This window comes from Chiloscyllium plagiosum, unplaced genomic scaffold, assembly GCF_037043375.1.
Source record: "Chiloscyllium plagiosum isolate Xiang-an unplaced genomic scaffold, Cpla_swu_hap1 HiC_scaffold_33, whole genome shotgun sequence".
In the NCBI taxonomy this organism is placed as follows: domain Eukaryota; kingdom Metazoa; phylum Chordata; class Chondrichthyes; order Orectolobiformes; family Hemiscylliidae; genus Chiloscyllium; species Chiloscyllium plagiosum.
This window is the reverse complement of record NW_028270171.1, coordinates 8,708,888-8,721,194: the sequence shown is the minus strand read 5'-3', so window position 1 is coordinate 8,721,194 and position 12,307 is coordinate 8,708,888. Positions and strand designations below refer to the sequence as shown.

At 46.9% G+C, this 12,307-nt stretch overlaps 1 protein-coding gene across 1 annotated transcript in view; it reads left to right on the top strand.

The window, feature by feature from the left end:
- LOC122542181 (vesicular glutamate transporter 1) overlaps positions 1–10,973 on the top strand; it is a 73,733-nt gene extending 62,760 nt beyond the window's left edge. The window contains exons 8-12 of the mRNA XM_043679623.2: positions 413–562; positions 1,650–1,782; positions 5,115–5,225; positions 5,417–5,544; positions 8,105–10,973. Of these exons, the coding sequence (XP_043535558.1) occupies positions 413–562; positions 1,650–1,782; positions 5,115–5,225; positions 5,417–5,544; positions 8,105–8,428 (846 nt within the window). The 3' untranslated portion in view covers positions 8,429–10,973. The remainder of the gene's footprint in view (positions 1–412; positions 563–1,649; positions 1,783–5,114; positions 5,226–5,416; positions 5,545–8,104) is intronic.
- Positions 10,974–12,307: the final 1,334 nt, after the last annotated feature.

The window sequence follows — 12,307 nt, the reverse complement described above, 5'->3', positions numbered from 1 at the left end:
CCGAGGCAGCGATTAGGGACTGGCAACAAATCCTGAACTTGCCAACGATGCCCATATCCCATGAAAGAATGAAATAAAGAATTTACAGGATTCATGATTTGGAGATGATGGTGTTGGACTGGGGTGTACAAAGTTGAAAATCACACAACACCAGATTATAGTCCAACAAGTTTAATTGAAAGCACTAGCTTTCGGAGCGCTGATGAACAACCACCTGATGAAGGGGCAGCGCTCTGAAAGCTAGTGCTTTCAAATAAACTTGTTAGACTATGACCTGGTGTTGTGTGATTTTTAACTTTGTACAGAATTCATTGCAGCCTGAAGGACTGCCCTCGATGCGAGAAGCGTGGGTTTATTTCGAGGGATGAGAAATATTGATCCCATGCTTTGATTTGTTCTGTTACCTGGACAGAAATTCAAGGCGCCCTGGCGTAAGTTTTTCACATCGATGCCTGTCTACGCTATAGTCGTGGCCAACTTCTGCCGCAGTTGGACTTTCTACTTGCTGTTGATCAGCCAGCCGGCCTACTTTGAGGAGGTCTTTGGGTTCGAGATCAGCAAGGTACCAAATATGTTCTTTTCATGTAAATATTTGCGGTTTTTAAAGAAAAAATTGGCTTTCTCTACAATTTTCTTTAGAAGTGCACCCTCCTCATTGTTGAGAGGGCAGGGTGGGGTCAGGAAAGGACCTGACCTGCTCCACAAAGACTTAACAAGACCAGACTTTAGAAAAGCAACGACCTGAGAGATGTCTTTAAGATTATGTAAGGATTTGACACAGTAGCTTAGAGAATATTATTCCATTTGTGGGATAAATGAGAACTTGGAACCATTAAGTGTAAGATGGTCACCGAGTCCAATAGCACATTCAGGGGAAACACGTTTACCCAGGGAATAGTGAGAATGTGGAATTGACGTGAAATGACAGAGTCAAGCCACATGGATGCACTTAAGGGGAAATTACCTAAACACATGAGGCAGAAAGGAATGAAAGGATAGGTCAATATGGTGGGATAAAGAGGGGTGGGAGGAGGTTCATGTGAAATATAAATATCAGAATGGAGCAAATGGGCCGAATGGCCTGTTTCTGTGTTGTCAGTTCTTTATGATGGGAGATCACTGGACCACAGAGTCAGCTCTGCTGGGGAATAATCTGCCAGGAAGTGAGTAGTGGAGTTGAAATGAGGCCTGGGATGAGAGAGGCACATTGGGGAGCTGAAGTCATTTTGTTAATTCAATGCCTGAGAGGAATTTCTACTCCAGCCCGTATGAAAAGCTGCCTAGAGAATCAGCAACACATGAACCCCGTTGCATTTCAGATTTGACGATTTCTGAACAGAGGGACATGTTACTGAAGCTTTCCGACTTGCACTTGTCAGGACAGATGCAAGAATGCCAAATTTCAGAGCCTTGCAACAATTTGGACTTTTGGAAAAAAAAATGTTGATTGATTGGCAAGATGGGCTGAGGCTAACCAATCAGCGTTCTTTTCTCTTGTGATATGACTTGTTGTGATGGTTTGAAATTTGGCATTCTTGCATTTGTCCTGATGAAACCCAGAGAGTACAAAACAGCATGTTTCCCTGTTCAGCAAGTGGGTGTTCTCATTTCAGATTGTTAACTCTGAGTTGAACTCTCTCTCAACACAGGTTGGCCTGTTGTCTGCTCTCCCCCATCTCGTCATGACGATTGTCGTGCCCATTGGCGGGCAGTTAGCGGACCACCTCCGAGCCAAGAAAATCATGTCCACCACCAACGTCAGGAAGATGATGAACTGTGGAGGTAAGTTTCTGCAAGGCAGACCAAGCAATATGCTGCTCTCCGTCACAGCCATCAACTTCATTAGTAACTCTTAGTTATGCATGAGTGACTGCTTATGTGCCCAATATTCTATGTCCTCCTCCATACCTTAACTCACCCTAGACCAGACTGTTCAAATAATTCCAGCTGGCCTGATTGTAGCCTCCAAATATTTAAACTCATCCAAACTACTGCAGCTCCTATCATAAGGTGATATTTGTCCATCATCCCCACATTTCTCTCTGATGATACCCTTTGCCAAACATTTTGGGATGTTTAACTATATTGAGGTCCATCATTCCTACATTTCTTTCTGATAATACTCCTTGCAAAACATCTTGGGATGTTTAAGTACGTTAAGGTGCTATATAAATGCAAGTGGTTGTTGATGAATTGATATCCATCTATTAAGTTACTTCCGAGAAAGAATTACACTTCTGGAATAGCTAGTGCCATGATTGCAAATTGTAGCCCCCACTCTCCCTTTCTTTCATCATTCACATTAGACAGACCTTGTGGTGCAGTGGGTAGTGTCCCTCCCTGAGAGCCAGGAGTTCCAGGTTGCTGGGTATGTATTCACGACATTGGCTCCAGCAGACTGATAATTAAACAGCCCATTCGTGTAACACATTAATGGCGGGTGGTCAAAGAATTGCAGGTCTGTCATGATTTGATGCCCATCAAGCTGTAACCACTTGCCTCTCCCTAACAGAGAGAGAGAGAGAGAGAGGGAGAGGGAGAGAGAGAGAGAGATGCCTACACTCCTCTTACAGACTGTAGTTACTTACAGAGATGGATGGATAAGCCGAAGCAGCTTGCTTTAAGTCATTCTTCGCAACAGAACCAGACAGTTCAAGCTGCAAGGTTCCTGGAGGAACCTTAAGCTGCTAGCGAGGAGCAGAGAGAACACAAAAGGGCCATCCACAGCAACAAACCTCAGTCTCCAATATCAAATCGAAAATGGCTGACAACGCATTTCCCACTTTGCCACAGGTACCACACTGCAGAAAGATTCTGTTGGCTGTGAAATGCTTCAGAGTGTCCTGCAGTCATTAAAGACACTGCAGAAGAACGTAAGAACTAGGAGCAGGAGTAGGCCATCAGACCCGTCGAGCCTGTTCTGCCATTTGATTAGATTACTTACAGTGTGGAAACAGGCCCTTCAGCCCAACAAGTCCACATCGACCCTCCGAAGCGCAACCCACCCATACCCCTGCATTTACCCCTTACCTAACACTACGGGCAATTTAGCATGGCCAATTCACCTGACCTGCACATCTTTGGACTGTGGGAGGAAACCGGAGCACCCGGAGGAAACCCACGCAGACACGGGGAGAACGTGCAAACTCCACACAGTCAGTCGCCCGAGGCTGGAACTGAATCAATAAGATCATGGCTGATCTTTTTGTGGACTCAGCTCCACTTACCCACCATCACCCTTAATTCTTTTACTGTTCAAAAACCTACCTACCTTTGCCTTAAAAACATTCAACCAGGAAGCCTCAACTGCTTCCCTGGGCAGGGAATTCCACAGATTCACAATCTTTTGGGTGAAGAAGTTCCTCCTGAGCTAAGTCCTAAATCTGCTCCCTCTTATTTTGAGGCCTTGCCCCATAGCTCACCCACTAGTGGAAACAACCTCCCTGCTTCTATCTTATCCATTTCCTTCGTAATTTTACATGTTTCTGTAAGATCCCCCCTCATTCTTCTAAATTCCAATGAATATAATCCCAGTCTGCTCAATCTCTCCTCATAAGCCAACCCTCTCAACTCCAGAATCAATCTCGTGAACCTCCTCTGCACCCCTTCTAGCATCAGTACATCCTTTCTCAAGTAAGGAGACCAAAACTACCCACAGTACTCCAGGTGTGGCCTCACCAGCACCCTGTACAGCTACTGCATAACCTAGGAGAAAGTGAGGACTGCAGATGCTGGAGATCAGAGTCGAGAGTGTGGGGCTGGAAAAGCACAGCAGGTCAGGCAGCATCCAAGGAGCAGGAGAATCAACATCTCAGGCATAAGCCCTTCATCATGAATTCCTGCTCAGGCCATTCCTGATTAAGGGCTTATGCCCGAAACATTGATTCTCCTGCTCCTCGGATGCTGCCTGACCTGCCGTGCTTTTCCAGCACCACTCTCTCAACTCTGCAGCATAACCTCCTTTTTTTAAACTCCATCCCTCTCACAATGAAGGACAAAGTTCCATTTCCCTTCATAATTTACCTCCTGCATCCACAAACCATTTTTTTTTTGTGATTTATGCATAAGGACACCCAGGTGCCTCTGCACAACAGCATGCTGCAATCTTTCACCAAATAAAGGCAATATTTTCGGTTTTCTCAAAAAACTAATGATACAGTGGTGTCTTTAACCCACTTAAACATTCCACTTTAATAAATTAAGAAAGATATTTTGTAATCAATTGTTAGTAACTAGGGTGGGACCCCAGAAGGCAGGATGGAAGACCTGTAACTAAGATTAATGCCTGACAGGTACACCCAACCCTTTGTGATGATAACTTTAATTCATTTATGGGATGTGGGTGTTACTGGCTAGACCAGCATGTGTTGCCCAGAGGGAGTTAAGAGTCAACCACATTGCTATGGGTCTGGAGTCCCATGTAGGCCAGACAGGTAACTAAGGCAGTTTCCTTTCCTAAAGGACATTAATGAACCGGATGGGTTTTTCCCCACAATCAACTCAGGGTAATCATGAATTCCAGATTTATCTTGAATTTAAATTTCCCCATCGGGATTTGAACCTGGGTCTCTCGAACGTTACCTGGGACTCTGGGCTAACAGGGCAAAAGTGAGGACTGCAGATGCTGGAAACCAGAGTTTAGATTAGAGCGGTGCTGGAAAAGCACAGTAGGTTAGGCAGCATCCGAGGAGCAGGAAAATCCCCTCATGAGGAATTCATGAGGGCCACACTCTCTCAGAACTGCAAAGGACCCACTCTGTACTATATTCTAAGAATATAGTTTCTGGGCTAGCAGTCCAGCGATAATACCATCAGGCCATCAGCTGTGAAAATAGGGCCTGTAAGCCCCTAAACTCTGAAATTCCTCCTCAAACCTCACCATGCACTTTTTAAAATGATCCTTAAAAGCCACCTCTTTAACTAAGATTTTGAGCACCTCCCCTAAAATCTCATTATTGAAGCAAAATACTGTGGATGCTGGAAATATGAAACCTTGTGATGAATCTTTGTTTGCATGTGCTCCTGCTTTGGGATGCTATATAAATGCAGGTTGCTGTATAGAATCTTCACTGTTTGAGGTAAAGCTTCTCTTGTTTTATTTTTCTCGTCTGAAGGTTTCGGAATGGAAGCAACCTTTCTCTTAGTGGTGGGCTTCTCTCACACAAAAGGAGTGGCTATTTCTTTCCTCATCCTTGCCGTTGGCTTCAGTGGATTCGCAATTTCAGGTGATTAAAGATCTCATCCCCAATTCCTGTCATTTTCACCTGTTACTGTTAGGGACAGTATGAACCATGAGCAGAAACGCGTCTGTATTTGCCGTATGTTAGCATGTGTTTTTCTCACTTAAAATTTAGCACCGCACAAATGGGGGTATGTCTCAACTGAATCCATCTTGTGTCTTACTTTTCTGCTGAAGGTTTCAATGTTAACCATCTGGACATTGCGCCACGCTATGCCAGCATCTTAATGGGTTTATCCAATGGAGTGGGCACTTTATCTGGGATGGTGTGCCCTTTAATCGTGGGAGCAATGACAAAGCATAAGGTGAGCAGACCCGTGCAGAAACTACCGTAGTTCCAGACTAAATAAAAACCAAACGAACTGTTGATACTGGAAGTGATAAGATAAGACAGACATAGAGAGGATGTTTCCACTGGCAGGTGAAACTAGGACAAGAGGGTATAGTTGAAACTTTATTGCTGGAACAGCACAGCAGGTCAGGCAGCATCCAGGGAACAGGAGATTCGACGTTTCGGGCACAGGCCCTTCTTCAGGAATGAGCAGAGAGTGTTCAGCAGGAGAAGATAAAAGGTAGGGAGGAGGGACTTGGAGGAGGGGCGTTGGAAGGTATAGCCTCAAAACTAGGGGGAGCAGATTTAGGATAGAATTGAGAAGGGACTTCTTCGACCAGAAGGTTGTGAATCTGTGGAATTCCTTGCCCAGTGAAGTAGTTGACGCTACTTCAGTAAATGTTTTTAAAGTTAAGATAGCTATTTTTTGAATAATAAAGGAATTAAGGGTTACGGTGAGAGGGTGGATAAGTGGAGCTGAGTCCACAAAAAGACCAGCCACAATCTTATTGAATGGTGGAGTAGGCCCGAGGGGCCCAGACGGCCTACTCCTGCTCATCGTTCTTATGTAAGTGAGAAGCAGAAACAGAAGTTGCTGGAAAAACTCAGCAGGTCTGGCAGCATCTGTGGGGAGCAATCAAGAGAATCTGAGCAAGGTTCACTCAACCCGAAACGTTAACTCTGATTCTGGCAGAATAGGGAGAGCACTCCTGTTCTCTTCTAGCCCACAGGGAGGGCTGATAGAGCCTGGAGAACCTAGTGGAGTTTGTAGTTCCCAGCTCCCTCCCACTACCTGAGCCTCCCGAATCCCTGAAGGAAGCCCGGGACCGACCATCAATGTTAGATCCCCAAAAGGGCACGGGCATGTCATCTTTACCAGCGAGAAGGACAAGGGCAGCAGATATGTGCCGACACCATCCTCCCTCTGTAAGGTTGCTTGCGAGCATATGCCATGCGGCAGCACTGTGGCTCAGTGGTTAGCACTGCTGCCTCACAGCGCCAGGGTCCCAGGTTCGATTCCCGCCTCGAGTGACTGTCTCTGTGGTGTTTGCACATTCTCCTCGTGTCTGCATGGGTTTGCTCCTGGTGCTCTGGTTTCCTCCCACCGTCCAAAGATGTGCAGGTCAGGTGAATTGGCCATGCTAAATTGCCCATAGTGTTAGGTGTATTAGTCAGGGGTGAATGTAGGGGAATGGGTCTGGGTGGGTTGTTCTTTGGAAGGTCGGTGTGGACTTGTTGGGCTGAAGGGCCTGTTTCCACACTGTAGCAAATCTAATCTAATCCTGACTTGGATGGGGGCTGTTCCTTCAGATCAAAGTCCTGGCACTCCCTCCTTAATGGTGCCATGTGGGTATCCTGACACTACACCGACTGCACCAGTCCAACACTATCTTGCACAGGTCAACTAGGGACAAGCCCAGCCAGCAATGCCCACATGTTCTGAAAATATCTTTATAAAAGTGAGCTCCAGCATTCGTGAGAGGACCCTTGTAGGTCCTCAATATCCATTGCTACTTTCAGAAAAAAAGCAGATTGTTGACATTCCGGATTCGATTCCACCCTCGGGCAACTGTCTATGGGAAGTTTGCACATTCACCCTGTGTCTATGTTGGGTTCCCTCCCACAGTCCAAAGATGTGCAGGTTAAGTGGACTTGAAGCCCCACAGTGTGGAAGCAACCGATTTAGCCCATCGAGTCCACAGTGACCCTCCAAAGAGCATCCCTACCAGATCCTACCCTTGCATTTCCCATGGCTAATCCACCCAGCCTGCACATTTTTGGACTGTGGGAGGAAACCAGAGGAAACCCATGCAGACAAGGAGAGAATGTGCAAACTCCACACAGTCGCCTGAGGCTGAAATTTAACCCAGGTTCCTGCTGCTGGGAGGCAGCAGGGCTAACCACCGAGCCATCGTGTAGCCCTTTGGCCATGCTAAATTGCACAGTGTCAAGGGATGTGAGGGCTAGGTGGGTTGGCCAGGGGAATTGCAGGGTTATAGGGATAGGGTCTGCTGGAATGCACTCAATGGCCTGCTTCCACACTGTGGGAATTCTCTGATTATGTTTTAACCCCTCTGCTGTTGGATATGGTTAATACTTCGGCCTGGGCAACTGATTATGGGTGGCATGGTGTTTTAGTGGTTAGCACTTGTGCCTCACAGTGGCAGGGCCACGGGCTCAATCCCAGCCTCAGGATCATGCGGTTTGCACGTTCTCCCTGTACCTGTGTGGGTTTCCACCAGGTGCTCTGGTTTCCTCCCACAATCCAAAGATTTGCAGGTGAGGGTGAATTGGCCATGGGAAATTGCCCACAGTGTTCAGGGATGTGTAGCTTAGGTGCATTAGTCAGGGGTAAACGTAGAGCAATAGAGTAGGGGAATGGGTCTGGGTGGGTTACTCTTCAGAGGGTCAGTGTGGACTGGATGGACCAAAGGGCCTGTTTCCACACTGTAGAGATTCTATGATTGCAGGAGTCTTCTAACAGCCCGTTGTGTTTTGATTTTTTTTTGGGCCACGGCCTGTGAAACAAAAAGACCCGCGAGGAGTGGCAGTACGTGTTCCTGATCGCCTCCCTGGTTCACTACGCGGGGGTGATATTCTACGGCATCTTTGCGTCCGGGGAGAAGCAGTCGTGGGCGGAGCCCGAGGAGCTCAGCGACGAGAAGTGTGGCTTCATGTACGAGGATGAGTTGGCGGCCGAGGTGGAGGATGGCTACGGGAGCTATGGCACCACGGGCACCACCAACATCACCAACGGGGGCTGGACCAATGAATGGGACAGGAAGGAGGAGTTCGTCCAGGAGCAGGGCAAGGATGCGTACATGTACGGCAGCGTACAGGACAGGGACTTATCCTGAGCTGGGGCTGGGGGAGGTGGGTGGGTTTTAGGGGGTGGGGAGATGCAGCTTGCCCATTATAACACCAACCTCCCATCCCCTCAACAAACAAAACTGGACGGGCATTGAGTCTTGTGGCGGAGGCATGATAGGCACTATTGTATATAAATAGCCAATTGTTTAAAGGGTAACTTCACCTTATTTTCATCCCAAGGTTTGAAAGGCCCTCTATTCTAATGTCTTTCTGTGTATGTGTACATGTGTGTGTATGTGTGCGTGTGTACGTGTGTGTGTGTACGTGTGTGCGTACATGTGTGTGTGTGCACGTGTGTGTGTGTACATGTATGTGTGTGCATGTACGTGTGTGCACGTGTGTATGTGTACGTGTACGTGTGTGTATGCACATGTGTGTGCACGTGTGTGTGCACGTGTGTGTACATGTGTGTGTATGTGTGTGTACATGTGTGTGTACGTGTGTGTATTGTTTTTGTGTGTGTGTACGTATGTGTACGTGTGTGTTGCGTACGTGTGTGTACATGTGTGTTGTGTACGTGTGTGTTGTGTACATGTGTGTCGTGTACGTGTGTGTGTTGTGTACGTGTGTGTTGTGTATGTGTGTGTACGTGAGCGTGTGTGTGTACGTGTGTGTTGTGTACGTGTGTGCATTGTGTACATGTGTGCGTGCACGTGTGTGTTGTGTATGTGTCTGTGTTGTATACGTGTGTGTGTGTTTGTGTGTGTACGTGTGTGTTGTGTACGTGTGTGTACATGTGTGTGTTGTGTATGTGTGCGTGTGTGTATATGTGTGTTGTGTACGTGTGTGTTGTGTACGTGTGTGTGTTGTGTACGTGTGTGTGTGTACGTGTGTTGTGTACATGTGTGTATGTGCATGTGTGTTGTGTATGTGTGTGTGTTGTGTACGTGTGTGTACGTGTGTGTTGTGTACGTGTGTGTGTTGTGTACGTGTGTGTGTATTGTGTATGTGTGTGTGTACGTATGTGTACGTGTGTGTTGCATACGTGTGTGTGTACGTGTTCTGTGTTGTGTACGTGTGTGTTGTGTACATGTGTGTTGTGTACGTGTGTGTGTTGCGTACGTGTGTGTTGTGTATGTGTGTGTACAGGTGCGTGTGTGTGTGTGTATGTGTGTGTTGTGTACATGTGTGTGTGCACGTGCGTGTTGTGTACGTGTGTGTGTTGTATACGTGTGTGTGTGTTTGTGTATGTACGTGTGTGTGTTGTGTACGTGTGTGTACGTGTTCTGTGTTGTGTACATGTGTGTTGTGTACGTGTGTGTGTTGCGTACGTGTGTGTTGTGTATGTGTGTGTACAGGTGCGTGTGTGTGTGTGTATGTGTGTGTGTTGTGTACATGTGTGTGTGCACGTGCGTGTTGTGTACGTGTGTGTGTTGTATACGTGTGTGTGTGTTTGTGTATGTACGTGTGTGTGTTGTGTATATGTGTGTGTACGTGTGTGTGTGTTGTGTACGTGTGTGTGTACGTGTGTGTCTTGTGTACGTGTGTGTGTGTTATGTACATGTGTGTGTGTACGTGTGTTGTGTACATGTGTGTATGTGTATGTGTGTTGTGTATGTGTGTGTGTTGTGTACGTGTGTGTACGTGTGTGTTGTGTACGTGTGTGTGTTGTGTACGTGTGTGTGTATTGTGTATGTGTGTGTGTACGTATGTGTACGTGTGTGTTGCATACGTGTGTGTGTACGTGTTCTGTGTTGTGTACGTGTGTGTTGTGTACATGTGTGTTGTGTACGTGTGTGTGTTGCGTACGTGTGTGTTGTGTATGTGTGTGTACAGGTGCGTGTGTGTGTGTGTATGTGTGTGTGTTGTGTACATGTGTGTGTGCACGTGCGTGTTGTGTACGTGTGTGTGTTGTATACGTGTGTGTGTGTTTGTGTATGTACGTGTGTGTGTTGTGTACGTGTGTGTACGTGTTCTGTGTTGTGTACATGTGTGTTGTGTACGTGTGTGTGTTGCGTACGTGTGTGTTGTGTATGTGTGTGTACAGGTGCGTGTGTGTGTGTGTATGTGTGTGTGTTGTGTACATGTGTGTGTGCACGTGCGTGTTGTGTACGTGTGTGTGTTGTATACGTGTGTGTGTGTTTGTGTATGTACGTGTGTGTGTTGTGTATATGTGTGTGTACGTGTGTGTGTGTTGTGTACGTGTGTGTGTACGTGTGTGTCTTGTGTACGTGTGTGTGTGTTATGTACATGTGTGTGTACGTGTGTGTGTGTGTTGTGTACGTGTGTGTGTGTGTGTGTGTTTGCACAGCCAAGGAAGATTGCTGGTGGGAGTAATTTGTCCCTTATCAATGTGCCAGGCCACTCTCAGCTGAAAATTCTGTTTGACTTCCTCGACTGATTCATAATGTATACCTTCCTGTCTTTACTGTTTCTCCCCTGTATTAAATTCCCCTCATTTGTTTTTGGGCAGGAGGTGGAAGAGGACAGGGATTACCGATTGGAAAAGGAGGGATGGTACTGGGCAAGAGGCAGGGACAGGAATCACAGGGCATGGCCCAAGTCAATTGTTTAAAGGAGAACTTCACCTTTGCATCCCAGGCAAGGTCAAAGAACCTCGTACTGGTTTGTGGTGTGTGTGTGTGTTTGTGTGTGTAAGAGAGAGAGAGAGACAGAGAAAGAGAGAGTGTGTGTGCCTGCGTGTGTGAGAGAGACAGAGAGAATGTGTGTGTGTATGTGTGTCTGAGAGAGAAAGTGTGTGTGAGAGAGAGAGTGTGTGTGTTTCTATGAGAGAGAACATGTGTGTATGAGTGTGTGTATATGAGAGAGAATGTGTGTGTAAGAGAGAGAGTGTGTATGAGAGAATGTGCATGTGTCAATGTGAGTGTGTGTGAGAGAGGGTGTTAGAGTGTATGTGAGACAGAGAAAGAGAGCATGTGTGAGTAAGAGAGTGTGTGTGTGTGTGTGAGAGTGTGTGAGAGATAGTGTGTGAGAGTGTGTGCGTGTGAGAGAGAGAGAGACAGTGTGTGCGTGCGTGTGTGTATGTATTTGTGTGTTTATGAGAGAGTTTGTGTGTGTGTGTGTGTGTGAGAGAGAGAGAGAGAGAGATATTGCTGTGAATCTAGAGATCCAGGTAATGCTCTGGGGTCCATGCTCAAACCCTGTCATGACGGATTTGAATTTGATTTTTTTTAAAAAAACAAAAAGTCTAACAATCACCATGAAATTGTTGGAAAAATCCACTTGCTATTGCCCTTTGGGGAGGGAAATCTATTATCCTTATCTGGTCTGACCCCAGACCCACGGCAATGTGGTTGATTCTTAACTGCCCTCTGGGCAATTAGGAATGGGCAATAAATGCTGCCCACATCCTGTGAGTGAATTTTTAAAAAGCACACAGGCCCTGCCCTCAGCCCGAGAACAGTGGCCTCTCCATAGTCCTGTCCTGGGCCCCAGTCATTGAGCTCTGGAGAGAAATTAAAGTTGATCCACATCCAATGCTGCCTGCACCCCTCCTGACTGAGGACATCCCTCTCTCCAGACTCGAAGGTAAGTGTTAAAGTGGAGTACATGGTTTATTTGCCCTCCCTGTTCCCTCAGTTCCAGTGTGACCTCCCCCCTCCAACCCTCCCCACCCCCCCCCCCCCCCCCCCCGCCCCAACAAGGGAAATTGGGCACTCCGAGGCCTACACTTGCTGCTCCATCATTGCCACTGAAGCCAAAGGTTTCTCTTTTGATTTCATTTACATTTCTTCAAAGGGCATGGGTCAGTCCAGTATTTGTTGCCCACCCTTTATTGCCCTTAAGAAGGTGCTGGCGAGCTGCCTCTACTTGAACCACAGCAGATCATGTATACTCCGCGGCTCTGTTGTGGAAGGAATGCCAGGATTTTGACTTAGCGTTCTCCCTCTCAAAGGATTGGGAAA